This window comes from Choloepus didactylus, chromosome 2 (genome assembly GCF_015220235.1).
Source record: "Choloepus didactylus isolate mChoDid1 chromosome 2, mChoDid1.pri, whole genome shotgun sequence".
Lineage (NCBI taxonomy): Eukaryota > Metazoa > Chordata > Mammalia > Pilosa > Megalonychidae > Choloepus > Choloepus didactylus.
The window spans coordinates 104,273,410-104,290,156 of NC_051308.1; the positions used below are offsets into that span (position 1 = coordinate 104,273,410).

At 45.7% G+C, this 16,747-nt stretch overlaps 1 protein-coding gene across 1 annotated transcript; it reads left to right on the forward strand.

The window, feature by feature from the left end:
* Positions 1-559: 559 nt before the first annotated feature.
* On the forward strand, positions 560-10,956 carry LOC119512462 (T-lymphocyte surface antigen Ly-9-like). Its single transcript, XM_037807139.1, has 7 exons — positions 560-656; positions 949-972; positions 2,088-2,438; positions 5,098-5,370; positions 5,647-5,988; positions 6,093-6,359; positions 7,967-10,956. The coding sequence occupies exons 1-7, from the start codon at positions 560-562 to the stop codon at positions 8,038-8,040; spliced, it is 1,428 nt and encodes a 475-aa protein (XP_037663067.1). The 3' UTR covers positions 8,041-10,956.
* Positions 10,957-16,747: the final 5,791 nt, after the last annotated feature.

The window sequence follows — 16,747 nt, forward strand, 5'->3', positions numbered from 1 at the left end:
CACAGATGATGGACTAAGACTCAGAGAGATTAGGTGATATCTTCCAAGCACATGACCAGAAATTCCTGAAACCAAATGTTGGTGCAACCCCAGTTAAGAGATTGCAAGAGGAGTCTCAGAGAACCACAGCGTCCCTGACCAAAGTTAGCGAACTGAAACTGAAAGGCTGCATTTCTGTAAGATTCCTCTGGCCCCGACTTCCTCCTAAAATGAAACCATCCAACAAACACACAGGCTGAAGGAGATCAGGAAAAAACATGTCTGGACCACAAGTAGGGGAGTCAGAGCAGGCTCTAGGAAGAAAGCAGCATAGGAACTGAGCCTAACAAGTTGCTTCACTAGAGGGGCGCAAGGGCAAGCCAAGCTGCTTATTCAAGGTTATATTCCTCCAGGCCGGGTTTCAGGCCCTGGGCCCAGCGAGAGGAGAGGTCTTTCTGGTGTCCATGCCACTCTGGCAGTGACCCTGTCAGCTGCCATGATTCTCCTGGTGGAACCTGAATGGTTCTGTGGAAGAAACTAGCAGCAGGAAGTCAAACAGATTCTGTGGTGGGTGCACAGGATGGTGCACTTCCCCCATCGTGGCCTGTACACCCCCACAAGGCAGCAACTACCCTCCTGCCCCTTGTCACCTCAGCTATCGCCACACAACTTCTCAGGTCAGCCAGTGCTTCCGGATCTCAGGTTCAAATCAGGACCCTGAGACTTGCTGCCTTTTCTCTCTGAAAAACTGCAGCAGACCTTGGTTAGTTTCAGACTTTCTGCCTCCTAGAACTGCAGGTCTGTTTTGCAAAGATACTCCGAGGTGGGTCATGCTACCAATGAGTGATTTTTATTTCTCTGCAAGGGTGCTGACTAATTTTGAAGAGAGTGGGAATTCAGTGATAAAATAAAACTAATAACGAGGCACTTAAACTGGAATTAATTCTTTCAATCCTTACAAAACCCCAGAAGATGGCGCTCCCTATTTCACAGGTGAGAAAATAAACTCAGAGGGGTTATGTCACCTGCTCAAGATCACAAAGCTAGTACATGGTGGGGCAGGGATTTGACCTCAGGCAGTCTGACTAGTGCTTTGGCACATACACTCTTCTTGCAAGGCCTGCATTTTAGTTTCCTGGTTGCTAAAACAAATACCACACAGTGGATTGGCTTAACAACAGGAATTTATTGGCTCATGGTTTGAGAGGCTAGAAGGCTTGCTTCCTCCCTGGGTTGGTGTCTTCTGTCTGGCTGGCAATCTTGGGGTTCCTTGTTTTTACCATCACTTGTCAATGCTCCTGGAGGCATCTTCCCCTTTCTGTTCCAGGTTCCGTTGACTTCCAGCTTCAGGCTGCTCCTGTGGCTTCTCCTTCTGTGTCAGATTTCCTCTGCTTATAGGTCGTCAGTCATACTGGATTGAGGCCCCCCTCATTCAGTCTGGGCACAACTTAGAGAATAACATCTTCAAAGGTCTTATTTACAAATGGGTTCACACCCACAGGACTGGGGGTTGGGACCCGAACATACCTTTTGTGGGGGACATGATTCAATCCCCAACAGCATTATAGGCTGCTATAATGACTGTCCCACTGACCACCCTTAAACTGGTGTGGCCTCCTGCCCTCGGGGCAGGAAGATACACCTGCAGGAATCCCGCTGGGCCCCTGGGGAGCCAACTTCTGTTTCAGAAGTGACTGGACCAGCAACTATGGGGGATGCTGCAAAGCAATTCCCACTGTGTTTGGAGTGGGGCTGAATGAGTTTTGGCCTCATCCCATGGATAGGCTAGAGGGCGACTAAGAGAAACAGCAAGAATCAGCCTCACAGAATTTTCCTTAACTCTCATTTCACTCAGCACCTGCAACCCTTAGAGAACCATTCATGTAACAATTTAATTTTATGTTAATTAAGTAATATAAATACTGAAGAAGAGCATTCTCTGAAGCCAAGGGCCCTGACCTGTGTTCTAGTTCTGTTCTAAATTTCTTGGGTCTCTATTTCTCATCTAGAAACAGGGATACTAATCCCGTATCTGACCAGCTCTCAGGATGCTTGTGACCCTACTGCTTAGTGAGGCTGTCCCTGAAGCTTCTGTTCTGTCTCTGCAGGGCCAGGGGCTTCCACAGAGGATCCAGCCCCCTTGGTGGTAACTGGGACCCTAGGGGCATCTGTCACTCTGCCCCTGCAGCTGCTGTCAGGACAGCAGGTGCAGAGCATCTCCTGGATATCCCGTTCAGTCCCTGTGGCATTCGCCACAGTAACCGTGGTAGAAGCTGGAGGACCAGTCACCCTTTACCAGGCGGAATCCCGATACCGGAGCCGTGTGAGTGTCGTGGGCCCACACCACTCCCTGCGGATCAGCAACCTGAGCAGGGAGGACGCAGGGCTCTATCGAGCCCACCTTAACCTGAGGGGGTCCCACGTCACCCACACCCGGGAGTACAGTCTGCGAGTCTACGGTGAGTGCCCTGGGGATGGCCATAGGCCAGGCTTTCAGTCATTTCTTATGGCCTTACTTCCCTTTTAGTTACATTTACAATTGGTTCCAATCACAAGAGTAATATATGCTCACTGTAAAAAAGTCATATAAAGAAGAATTGCCTGGGAGAATCTCCTGAAAAATGCCAAGGCCCAGGACCTACCCCAGACCAATTGAAGCAGAACTCCTGGGTATGTATTTCATGGATAGAGAATGGAATTTCAGGCCTCGAGAACTGCCACAACCTGCTTGTTTGGCCTTGAGCTTCCTCACTGCCAAAATAGGAGCACTACCTTCTTGTGAGAATAATTGCATGTGAAAGAACTTTGTAAAATTTTATTCAGATGAAATAGAATGCCATTATCATATTCCTTAAGGAATTGTTTTAAAATTTTATTATTATTATTATTATTTTAAATTATTGATTTCTTCTTCTTTAACCAGGAAACAATAGGGGTGCAGGTCAAGCACACAGCAACAAGCAAGGCCATGGCCTGAACGATTTGGCTGGTATCATTTTTAGATTCAGACAGTTTATTACCTACATAGACATGAAAGGGCGAGTAGCCAAAGGGGCAGCTTCCCAGGCCTTTGTCCCACACATCAAAAATGATGACACCGAAACAAAAGGAGCCAGTGACTGAAATGGGAAGTGTAGGATGCCCCATTGCTGAGGAGCCCATTCTAGATGTCAGCTAAGTGGGTCTATGGTCTGAGGTTCTGTCCCAAAGGGGATGGGCAGGAAGTCACATAACCTGGTCGGAACCTGGGAGGCCTTGAGAAACTGTCTCCTGACAGCCTCCCAGAGGAGACAGAGAGGCAAGTGGGAGACAGCCTTGAGTTAGCACCTCACAGGCCACCCATCCTCTTGTGTTCCAGGAGCATCAAAAGATGTATTTCCAAGACTCAGCTCAGCTGTGTTTCCAGCCTCTGCCTGCGTGGTCTATATGGATATATGCAAGGTTGCTGGGGTGCCAGGGTAGAGCCACTCCCTCAAGTGGGTAGGGGGGTCAGGTAGGAGAGAAGTGGAGATGGACCTGGGAAAACTGACTGATGGAGGGAAGGCAGAGAACCTTCTCAGACATTTTCTTGGGTTTTGTAATAGGAAATATTCCCATTAGATTAAGGCTTTGACAGTTTTTTTTTTTTTTTTAGTGGGAGAGGATGAAAAGGCTCCCTGGCCAGGGTTTGCATGGTAGGAGAGAAAGCATTTCTGCCATGAATCAGCCTGGGCTGGTTGTGGCCTGCTCCTCACAGCATGACATGGGACACTGGAGGCAGGGGGCTGCTGGGACCTGGGGTAGGATGTTCACCAGGGTGGGCTCAGAACTGGTGGGAGAGTCCCTCTCGCCATGCTGATGGATGTCAAGGTTGTCCTGACAGGGCCAGCTCAGCGTGCAGTGGTTGGATTCTGAGCAGCAAACAGGGCTGTGCTCACTGATGAGTAAGCGGGGGCTTCCAGAGAGCTTTTCCCTTTGGGCTGACACTGCAGGTGCAATAACAGTGATAATGGGCCAGGATTTTATCCTTTATAAGGGGTTTCTCAAGTCATTCGAGCCTCATAGCTATCCTGCCAGCAGACAGTGTCTTTTGTTTCCAGGCTGAGGAAATAGTCTCAGAGTGGAAGAGTAACACACCAATGACCCAGGGCCAGAAATAGAACTCGGATACCCTGAGCCTGAACCCTGTGCCCTGGTCTCTAGGTTTCTAGTATGTCCTGTATTTATCTGCCTGAACTGAAGGAGAGAAGGGTCCACAGAAGAAGTCAAAGGGGAAAAGAGTTGGATCCCAGGGCCGGGTCTCTAGCAGACACACTGGAGTGAAGTGGCTGAAAGTTACCCAGCAGTGAAAATGCTCCGTGGCCTTCTCCCGGGGGACCCTCTGTACCTGTGCTCCTATTCACAGCCCCTGAGGCTGCCGTCAGGTGGGCCACAGGCTGAGGCTGAAAGCAGAGCAGGCTTCTCCCACACTCTGATTTTGTGCAGCCTGTCTTGGTTGTCTGTTGTCTCTGCAGCGTCTCTGGCCGACTCCCCACATGGCCCCTGGCTGTGGCTTGGGGAGAGGCAGGTGGGCAAATAAGAGCAGTGTGGTACCTGAAGGAGACCCTCTTGGTGCATGGGCCTGGGGGGACCAAGGGAGTGCAACAGAGGTTGGAGAAACGTCACAGGCACAGGCCACATCCTCCCCAGCCTCGTTCAGCATCTGAAAGCTCAGCATAAACCGCAGCGCCCTCTACTGGGGAGAGATCTAATTACAAGAACGTTTTATGCCTGCATGTATGGTCTTTATTCAAGGCAGGGGCCGGTGCCCAGGATTTGGAGTCATATCTACCTGGGTTTTGGTCCTGGATTCAGCATTTATTAGATGGCACTTTGGGCAGGTCGAAATGGAGTTGATGATTGCACCTACCCTACTTACTTCATAGAGTTGTCCTGGGAATCAAAGGAGGTATTAAGTGATGGTGCTTTGTAGAGCCCTCAGCACTAGAGCAGACTCAGGCAGATTCTGCCTCTGTTGCTGGCCAGTTGTACTCAGGGTGATGCAAGATCTTGGGTGGTGCTGCCCTATGCCTTCTGCCCCGGAAGGGCAGGCCCAGTGCGGTTTTCCAGTGCTCAGTTTGTTCCTTTTTCTGCACACAGAGCAGCTGGCCCAGCCCCGTGTCACACTCAACTCCAGGAGGGGCGAGAATGGAGACTGTATCATCATCCTGACATGTGCAATGGAAAGCACAGGCGACACTGTGACCTACAGTTGGATGCCCCTGGGGCCCCGGACTGTGGTGTCCGATGGAGGGTCTGTCCTCAGTGTCTCCTTGAGGGCCGGGGACAGTGCTCTGACCTTTACCTGCATGGTCCAGAACCCAGTCAGTAACAGCAGCTCCCTCCCCATCTCAGTGCCTCACCTCTGCTCAGGTACCTGACTCCTCAGTCTGCACAGGCCCTGTGCAGCTGCTCTGGAGCAGACAGAGACAGGAGTCCTGGTCCCTGCAGCCCCTGGGGAGGGGGGCTCACACCCCTGAGGGGGTGGGGTGGGCCAGGGGTGGGTGCATCTAGGTAAGTGTGCCAAGCGTGATCTTAGATGTGGGAGAAGACTCACTGGGGCTGAGGGGGAGGCTGGAGGGAGACCATCTGTAGGGGTTTGGGCCAGGCAAGCCTGATGGCTGCAATTTCCTCTCCATCTGTATGTAGGCCCAGGAACCCTGCGAGGGGTCATTGTAGGGGAGATTGTGATCGGCACCCTCGGGGAGTCGGTTACTCTACCCCTCGAGATACCCGACGGGCAGGAGGCAGAAAACGTCACGTGGAGCTCTCCAGAGTTCCTTGCTGTTCTGCAGCCAGGACCAGCAGGCAAACCAGTCCTGGTTGTGGAGACTCAGGGACCCTACAGCGGGCGGCTGAGTGTGCCCCTCCGGGGCTATTCCCTGCAGATCAGCCCTCTGAGGCTGCAGGACTCTGGCCCCTACAGAGCCTGGATCACTTTGCGTTCTCCTCCAGTCAACATCACCAAGGATTTCACCCTCCGTGTCTATGGTGAGTGGGGTAGAGGGCCCTGCATTTGAGCTCTGACTGCTCTTCTCCCCTGCTGGGCCAGACCAGAGCCTTCTCACAGCTGGAGCCTTCCCTTCTTGGCACAGGGAGGCTGCAGGAGCCCAACATTACCGTTAGCTCCCGGATTGTGAGGGATGGGACCTGCTTCATCACTCTGGCCTGCTTTCTGGAATGGGCTGGAGAGGATGTTCAGTACAGCTGGGAACCCCATGGCCAGGGGGCAGTTGTATCCCATGGGGGAACCACTCTCAGCGCCTCCTGGAGATCTGGGGACAGTGACAGCTACCGCTGCACTGCCAGGAACCCTGTCAGCCAGAGCTCCCGCTCCATCTGTGCTCGGCCACTCTGCTCAGGTAAGCCTCTTCTGTGAACTCTCCTTCCTTCCAGGTTCTCAGCAGCCCTGCTGCCTTTCTCCGGGTTCTGGGGGCAGTTGAAGGAAAACAGGGGCAGGATTAGTTTGCAGCAGGCAATGTCTCTGGGGTGCCAGGAGATGAGGGCTCCTTAGCCACCATCCCAGGGGCCTCCCTCTGTCTAACTTCCATCTGTGAGCTCAGGTCCCCTGTGCCTCCACTTGCTGCTGACCCAGCTGGGCACCCAGCTTGCTCTTGGCACTCCCCGAGGGAAGGTGCTCCCCCAGCCCCACTCAGTTTCAGTCCTGAAGAGCCCACTAAGGAGGGAGCCTGGAACCCCTTGGAAGGGCCTGGCTCTAAGCCACATCCTCAGGCCCTGCACCTGCCTCGAGTTCTGAGAGCAACCTGAGGCTGTGCTCCTCTGGGGGACAGAGTGGCCTCTTCTGGCTCCCCCGGCCCCTTGCTACTCAGTCACAGGCCACCGGAGAACCATCTTAGTCCGAACACGTCCTGTCTATCTTCTGTTCTCAGTCAAAAAGGTGTCTCTGCTCACTGTCTCTCTTTAATGCCTTGCTAATGGTTTCCCCACTAGTGACATCCTGGCTGCTAAATTCAGTGGCCTCTTCTCAACTCTCATCCTCGACGTCTCAGGAGCAGCTGCCGCGGCTGAAGTGCTCTCCTCGGCCACCTGGGCTGCCCCCTCCTGTGCTGCTCCTCTTTGACCTCAGTCCTTCCCAGGACCCATGCTGCCTGTGCCCAGGCCTCTTGCACTCCCTTGTTTTCCCTCTGCTGCTTTAGCTTTTCCTCTTTCCCATGCCACTCCCTGTTGTTGCGCATCCTTCCCACTGCCTCCCAGTTGGTCTCTCTGACACTCGGCCTCCTGATTGCCCCTGCGGGTTAATTCTAAATTACAGAAATGCTTGTGTTATTTTTCTTCTTAAAATCCTATCAGGTCTGTTGATTATCTAAAGTATAAATATTTTACCCTCTATTCATTCATTGGCATGACATATATTTATTGGGCGTTTTGTATGCGCCCGTGTTGTTCTAGTCATTGAAGATACAGTGAAGAAGAGGTTAAAATAAATTCCCAGCCTTCAGGGAATCATCGCCATCTGCCTCTGATGAGCTTTCTAACCATTTTGCTTTCTAGTTAGCCCTCATAAAAGACTTTAGGAGAGTGCTGAGCATGGTGTGTTGTGGTCTTTGTTTATGTGTCTTTTCCACTGAACTGTAAGCAGAGCCCATTCTTACTTTTCTCTGTACCTCCAATATGGAGTATGCAATAGGTGTTCCAAAAAAAAAAATGTTTTGATCTGGCAAGCAAACATGTAATGAGCATCATGTGCTGGGTGTTATGGGACACAAGAAAGCATGATAATGGGCTTCAGACATGAGTGTTCTCCCTCCCTCTCTATGAGGCCGGGAGGACATTTCAGTTCCATTCCCAGGCCAGTCTCTCATATTTGGCTTCCTAAAGGGCCCCCACCAACTCGTCTACTCCTCCAGCCTTTCTTCCTTGAAAATCCCTTCTCCTGTGTCCCTGTCTTGCCTTTTCTTCTCTTCCCTGCCTTTTACCAATTCCTAACCTGTGGTCCTCCCTCATCCAGCCTCCATTCTGCCCTGCTCCCTGAGGAAGGAGTTTCTTCTCTTTTTGATCCTTGGAGCCTTGAGAATTGAATAGACTTGATGGTGACCCATGGAGGAATGGCAGAAGGCAGGCACCCAAAGAGATACAGAGGTAAAGAAGTCTTTGCACATGGAGAGTCCTCAAAGCCAGCATCTCAGGGTGTGAGTGAGAGAGGGACTTTGACATTGATGAAGGCATAAAACCTATTTCATTTGCAAGCTGAGCTCAGAATTATGAGGAAATGACTACATATCTTCTGTTTAAAATAGTCCGTGTTGGGTTTAATTGTGTCATAAAGAAAAGAGGCCTTATTCTTTCACGAAAAATTAAGTGGTTTGAAACATCAGAAGGTTAGTAAAATTATTAAGTTTATTGCATACATTTTATTAGTTTTTTGTTGGTGTTTAAGTAAATGGGTGCAAAGGGCCTAGTTTCAGCTTAAATCCATCTCCTTGGAGCAGCCTTTTACCACCACACTTAAGTAGATCTTCCCTTTTATTCATAATTATTGTACCCAGTTCAATTTTGTCAAAGCACTTGTCACCTCTGGGGGAATAGAAACAATGGAATTGCTAGATTGCTTGATTGCCTGATGGCTTTGACCATATTTAGATAAGTTTCACAGTAACAGATACATATAAAATAAGTACATTTAAAACAGAACATTATCAACCATAAGTAAAAGAAAGAGTTGTTCAAAAGGAATGGAATCACATGGTTTAAATGTGAATGCATATTATCATAAACATTCAATAGTAATTTAACAAAAATTTATGGCATAACTTTCCTGGGAGAGTGGGTGGAAAGACTGTGTGTTGAGGGTTATTGAGGGAATGTGGAGGGCGGGGGGATAAGAGACTCATAGCAGGAAGACAGTACATAATGTCTAAAACCAAGAAAAAGCAGATTAAATGTATTACTTTGAATAATCAAGGAAATCTCAGAAGAAACGGATCGAAGAATTGACAGTAGTTGTCTTTATGCAGCTATAGTCTGGGGTGGGGTGTGGCAGAGGTCTGTTTTTTATTGTATTTTTAACTATGTATATACATATGTACATGTAGTATTTTGAAACAAGAAAAATACAAAACACATACACAAAGAGACAAAGAACAAAAAAGAAAATTCAGAGGTCTAGGAAACTGACTAGAAGGAAATGGGGAGACTGGGAAATTAGAGGTGGGGTTATGAGAAAAAGGACAGCAGGAAGAGTGAACAATATAAAAAAGATGCAGAGATTAATCCGCAAAATTGTAGTTGAAACACATACCCGTAATTACACTTGGCTATCTTTTCACTAAATATAGCTCCATTTATGCACTCAACATAATTCAACACTAGTAAATAGTTAATATGTAGGCGTATTTTAAAAGATAATAAAACTTTCATAGCTGGGGAAGGCAGCTCTGGGACTGTCAGCTATCTCGCCTTTTTCTCACACATCTGTCAATCAGGCATTCCAGGGGGCGTGATCACTGAAAGGAAACACACGGCTATTGAAGGTCCAGATGTGCAAATGCAAATCTAGGTCACAATTTTACTCTTTGCATCTGAAGGGCCCCAGCACCCCTTAACTGCATGGGTTGTAGCCTGGAATTGGCATGTGAAGGAGGAGGAAGAATTAGTTCAGTGTCTGTCTGAGCAATCTCGGAGAAGTCACCAACTCTTGTGGGCATGGAATGCTTCATCCCCAGCCTCCAGTCTCAGGCTGGGTAGCAAAATAGGAGGCTAGTTCCTGATGGTAAATGTCCTGAATTATTGAAAGCCCTGAGATTCCCCCAGAGGAGGAAAGGTCTCAAATATTTGCCCTTAATTACCAAGAGTGGACATTAATTGGAAGTTGTTTTAGGTGTGAGGGGAGGATGGTGTGCATCTGAGGGTGTCCTGCCTGCCTGCCTTCATGCAGCCAGAGGTACTTGCTGTGTGGCAGGAAGAAGGACAGATTGGAAGAAAGAGGAGGGAATGACTGACCCTCAGGAGTAAATTAACCACTGTTTCAACCCAGATTAGCCTATCACAGGATAATCTTTACTGAGGAATCTGATGCGGACACTGACTCCTGTCTATGGTGCTTTCCTATACTACCTGATGTTTTCTGTTCTGATAGTGAAGAGCCAGTTATTCCTTCTGATATAGAAGCATATTTAACAGAACTTTTACCTAAAAACACTCAAGTACAATTTCCAAATGATAAAAAGTGGAAAGGCCTTACTATAATAACTAGAAAAGATGATTCATATCTTCAAGTCCTATATTAGAAGATTATACTGAAGAAGAAGCTAAATAGTTGAAAAAAGCTGTGAATATTTTCAAGAAAGCAGAGAGGGCCTCTCAACCTTCTTAGAAATAGATAACATGTAACCGTCTGGTCCTCTATGTAAAAAGTAAACAGATAGGGCTGCAGCTGCTACTTTAATCATAGAGAAGTCATAAGTAATGCAGCAAGGCTGAATACAGTTCTAATCAAATGTATGTTTGTCAACATGATGTAATGGCTAAACTAATCATAGAATGAAATAAGAAAACTATATTAAGAAGTTAGAGATAAGTAATACTAATCTCTTCTAATTTTTAGATTTTATATAAGTAAAAATTATGTTATATTGCTCTTACAGAAGTCATAGCTTAATCAGTAGAAATATTATCAGTAGATTTTATAGACATTCAAGGCTAAGTCTCTGATAACGCTGTAGATATCCTCCTTTGATCCTGAACCACTCATGGATCAAGACGCTTTGTGAATCACTCGTAGTTCAAATGTAAAAATAGAATATGATTTGATCAAATGTAAATAAAAATGCTATAAGTACTCTGTAACTCGTACAAGGGGGAGCTCTCTGATCTCATGACCAGCTGCATCTGGACCAAGCAGGGGCTCCCAGGCTTGGTAATATATCAATCAATTTTTACATTGTAAACTTGTACCTTTTACCTTAAGTTCTCCATTAGTAAAAATGTGTTGAATTTGAATTTTTGTCTTGAATGGTCTTTACTTTTAAACTATTGTCTGTCCCTATACTCTTAATTGAGTGGGAGTTTACTTGATGAAGCCCAAACAGACTAACTCATGACCTGGTAAGGCTCAGCCCTTTTCTAACGGAGATCCTAGGTTTAAGATGTGGAGAGATGAACCTGTGACAAGCTCCAAGGCCAAAGAACATGCCTGGCACAGAGTTACCCATACGTTTAATTAGGGACTTACACACAGGAAACAAATCTTCCTGATAGCGGCCGGTGGAGAACAGTGAAGTCAGCATTCTACACAGAGTGAGGGCAAGAGAGGTGCCAAGGTGGGGTGGGGGTGGGGGCCTTAAAAAGTTTGTGACAATGGAGTTTCTCACAAGATTTGGTTACAACAAGGTCTCGTGTGATTTGGTTACAAACTGTGATTAGGGAAGAAAAGTTTTAATGCTTCCCTCCACCCTGGAGAAGGGGAGGGGCCTGTTGCCTGGTTGTGTAGGTGGCTGCACGTATCCCATAATAGGGGAGGGGGAGGGGCCCTGGGTCCTCTCCTTGCAACCACCATCCTATGAAAGAGTACGTTGGTAGCTCAACTATGCAGAAACAAATTGGAGCACCCCCTTAGCTTTTCTACTGCGAAGTAAACAGATTTCCAAGGTGGCGTGTCTCCACAGCTTTATGCACTTGCCCTCCCTCTTTGCATTCTCAATGGCAGCCATTAAAGCACCACAGTCACAACAGACGCTCCTTGCTTTTTTCCATCTGTCTGACCCATCCTGCTTGGCTCAGTTTAAATACCACACCTTGTATGAAGACTTCCCTCCTCCCAGTTCCCATAATTCTTTATCGAAACTCACACTGTTTCTACCTGCTGATTGGTTCAGCTCTTTTTCCCAACAGATGTGAATTCCTTGATATTAGGGATCATGCTTTATTCAGCTCTGCTTCATCCTATGCATTTGGCCAAACCACATAGTAGGTGCTTGTTCTGGTTTGCTAAAGCTGCTGTTATGCAAAATACCAGAAATGGATTGGCTTTTATAAAGGGAGTTTATCTGGTTACAAATTTACAGTCCTAAGTCCATACATAAAAGTGTCCAAACTAAGGCATTAACAAGAGGACGCCTTCACTGAGGAATGGCCGATGGTGTCCAGAATACCTCTGTTAGCTGAGAAGGCATGTGGCTGGCGTCTGCTGTTCCTTTGCTCCCAGGTTGTGTTTCAAAACGGCTTTCTCCAAAATGTCTCTGGGCTTGGGTCTCTTAGCTTCTCCAGAGCAAACTCTGGGCTAGCATCTCAAAGTGTCAGAAAGCATCTGGGCCCACGTCAGCTCTTTTTAAAGGACTCCAGTAAACTAAGCAATACCTACTCTGAACGGGCAGGGCCAAATATCCATGGAAACATTCAATCAAGAGGTCATCTCTAATCAAAAAGATTAATCAATCTGCCCCTACAAGATTGCATTACACAATATGGCTTTTTCTGAGGACATAATACATACAAACCGGCACAGTGCCCATTAAATGTTGAGTGAGTGAATGAATGAAAAAAGGATGAATGAATGAATGAATTAAAATCTTGGTGGGAGAAGGAATCCATCCATTTCAGTTTTGCCTAGCCCACAGTTCTGGGTCCGGTTAGGAAGCATTCACACCTCTCTGTTACCTATTTAAAATTACGCAGAAATAAGGAAATTCAGAAATGGGACTCTTTTTTAATGGGTCTTACATGTCTCTTACGGCAATTATGTTTTTTGCCTTCTAAGCTATTTTCTTCCCTGTATTCTTTTTAGATTCCCTTCCATATTATAAATTACTGTGTATTTTTCTCTCAGAAGACTTTAAAAAGTAGATACTAGTTGACAGTTTTACTCTTCCAGAACATACACTGTTTATCCTGTTTTCATAAATCTTAAAAGCAGGTGTTTTCATAAGGTTTTATATTTTATTGAAAAAAATTGACTAAATTGGCCAAATTTGTGTATGGTTTGCCAACTGGAGCCAGGAGGGGGAAGCAATGAGCTGACCCAGAGCTTGCTGTGTGACTTGGAAAATCCTGATTTTGCCTATAAGTTGCATTATGAACTGGCTTTTATCATTTTTTTCTCCCTGGGTCCCCAGGTGTCTGATTTCTCATCTATGAAATTAGGGGGTTGTATTAGGTGATCCTTAAAATCTCTTCTAGTTCTGAAATTCTGCAAGTCTTTGAGTTCAGTTCAGACTACTGGCATAACTCACTTTATTGCGCTTCACTTTCCTTAAAATCTCTTCCAGCTCTGAGATTCTGTGTGTCTTTGAGTTCAGTTCAGACTATTGGCATAACTTGCTTTATTGCATTCCACTTTGTTGCACTTCACAGATGTCGTATTTTTTTACAAATTGAAGATTTCTGGCAACCCTGCATCGAGTAACTCTATCGGCACAATTTTTCCAACAGCATGTGCTCTCTTTGTGTCTCTGTGTCACATTTTGGTAATTCTTGCAACATTTCAAACTTTTTCATTATTATTATATCTGTTATGTGATCTGTGATCAGTGATCTTTGGTGTTACTATAATAATTGTTTTGGGGTGCAATGAACTACACTCATACAAGACGGCGAACTTAATTGAAATATGTTGTGTGTGTTCTGACTGCTCCACCGACCAGCCTTTCCCACCTCTCTCCCTCTCCTTGGGCCTCCCTATTCTCTGAGACACAACAATATTGAAATTAGGTTGATTAATAATGTACAATGGCCTCTAAGTGTTCAAGAGAAAGGAAGAATCACACCTCTTTCACTTTAAATCAAAAGCTAGATTTTGTGAGGAAGTCATGTGTTAAGTTCAGCTAGGCTGAAAATTAGGCCTCTTGACAAACAATTAGCCAAGTTGTGAATGCAAAAAAACAGTTTTTGAAGGAAATTAAAAGTGCTACTCCAGCGAACACACGAATGACAAGGAAGCAAAACAGCCTTATTGCTGATACGTAGGACGTTTTAGTGGTCTGGAAAGAAGATCAAAGCAGCCACAACACTCCTTTAAGCCAAAGGCTAATCCAGAGGAAGGTCCTAACTCTCTTCTATTCTATGAAAGCTGAGAGAGGTGAGGAAGCTGCAGAAGAAAATTTTTAGGATAGCAGAGGTTTGTTCATGATGTTTAAGAAGGAAAGAAGCTGTCTCCATAACATAAAGTGCAATGTGAAGCAGCATGTGCTGATGCAGAAGCTGCAGCAAGTTATACAGAAGGTCTAGCAAAGATAATTGATGAAGGTGGGTACACTAAGCAACAGATTTTCAATGTATATGAAACAACCTTATTGGAAGAAGATGCATCTAGGACTTCCCTAGCTAGAGAGGAGAAGTCAATGCCTGGCTTCAAAGCTTCAAAGGACAGGCTGACTTTATCGTTATGGGCTAATGCAGCTGAGTGACTCTGAGTTGAAGCCAGTTCTAATTTATCATTCCAAAAATCCTAGGGCCCTTAAGAGTTATGCTAAATCTACTCTGCCTGTGCTCTATAAATGGAACGACAAAACCTGAGTGACGGCATGTCAGTTTACCACATGGTTTACTAAATATTTTACACCCACTGTTGAGAACTACTTCTCAGAAAAAAAAGATTCCTTTCAAAATATTACTGTTCATTTGACAATGCATCTAGTCACCTGTGCTAGTTTGTATATATTATGTCCTGCCAAAAGCCATATTCTTTAATGCCGTCTTGTGGGGGCAGATGTATTAGTGTTGATTAGGTTAGAACCTTTGGATTAGGCTGTTTTCATGGAGATGTGACCCACCCAACTGCAGGTGGTAACTCTGATTTGATAATTTCCATAGAGGTGTGGCCCCGCCCATTCAGCATGGGCCGTGATTAGTTTACTAGAGCACTATAAAAGAGCTCAGATGGAAGGAGCTTATTTGTTACAGCCAAGAGGAACACTTTGAAGAACTCACAGGAGCTGAGAGAGGAGCTGGAACACAACCTGGGATCAACAGTCACCAGCCATGTGCCTTCCCAACTAACAGAGGTTTTCCGGATGCCATTGGCCTTCCTTCTGTGAAGGTGTACTTGTTGACGCCATAGCTTGAACACTTTTATGGCCTTAAGAATGTAACTTTGTAACCAAATAAACCACCTTTATAAAAGCCAATCCATTTCTGGTGTTTTGCATAATGGGCAGCATTAGCAAACCAGAACATCATCCAAGAGCTCTGACGGAGAAGCACAATGAGATTAATGTTCTCATGCCTGCCAACGCAACATCCATTCTGCAGTCCATGGATCAAGGAGTCGTTTTGACTTTCAAGTTTTATTATGTAAGAAATATAACATATTTCTTTAATCTCATTGTAACTCAGGGAGAAACGATCATCCATATTTTATAGAGGAGGAAACAGGTTCAGAGGTGCTAAACACCTTGCTTATGGTTGTAGGATCAGGGAGAAATATAGGATGCTTAGAGCTGGTTCATTTCTCTCTCTTTCTGTCTCCTCTCAATTTTCAGGGTAACAACAGTAATGCAGATTAGAGACTGAACACTGTTGGGAGCCTGGGTTTTCTTCTTCTCCTTCTCCTCCCACTCCTCCTTCCTCTTTATTTTAAACAAGAAATCCTTTTAATTTGATCCCCTGGTGCTCAAAGCCAATACAACCCTTGTTTTTTATTCTGCCTAGAAGTGTAAGAGCAACAACTTTGAGCAGTTCTAGACTCTGGGGAAGCCGTGATCCCTCTATTGGGTTGAATGGTGACCCCCCCCAACTCTCTCCAAAAAGATTTGCCTTCCTGGATCAGAAGCCTGTGTATGTGACCTTATTTGGAAAAAAGGTCTTTGCAGATGTGTTTAAATTAAAGATCTCAAGATAAGATCATCCTGGATTATCTGGGTGGGCCCTAAATCCAATGACAAGTGTTCTTTTGAGACACACAGAGGAGAAGCCCATGTGAAGAGGGAAGCAGAGATTGGAGTTATGCTGCCACAAGCCAAGGATTGCCTGGCACCAGACACTGGAGGAGGCAAGGAACAGATTCTCCCCTAGAGCCTCCCAGGGGAGTGAGCCCCTGTTGACACCTCAATTTTGGAATTCTGACCTCCAGAACTCTGAAAGAATAAATTTCTTTTTTTTTTTAAAGCCACCCAGTCTTTGTCAATTTGTTACTGCAGCCCTAAGAAAGGAATACAGCTCCCCATCCCTGCCACCTCTCGACTCCCTGGTCTCTCTCAACCATCCCACCACTCCTCTTGTCTCTGTCCTCCCCTCTGCCTCTCCTTCATCTCTTCCTGGCCTTTTCTTGTTTGCATTCTTCCCAGACCACTTGGCTCCAGGATCATTCCTTCTGGAAGCTTTCTCACTGGGGCCTTGTCAGCCTCATGTGCAGGCTCTAACTTGGCGAAGAGGAAATAACATCATGGTCTGATGGATCTTGTACACACCCCACTTTTCTTACCTAGTGTTCTCATCTCTTAGTGTATTTTTATACATCTGTCTGTGAGCTCCTTCAAGCATGTCAGCACATTTGTAGCTGGTAACCGATGTTTATTGAAATAGTAAACAACTTTTCTCTCTAGAAACGGTAACCAATATATCTATTTATTTAAAAAGAACGAATGTCCAGGGCAGTATTATTTGTTAGCCAAACAACAACAACAACAAACAAAAACCAACAAGACAAAAAATAATTTCTTTTTGCCTCAGTTATCCTGTCTGTAAAATGGCTGTATTTGTTATGAATATGTACATGAATGCATGAATATATACATATACACATATACAGATATATTAAATGCACTTAGAACAATGCTTGGTACATAGTCAATTCTCA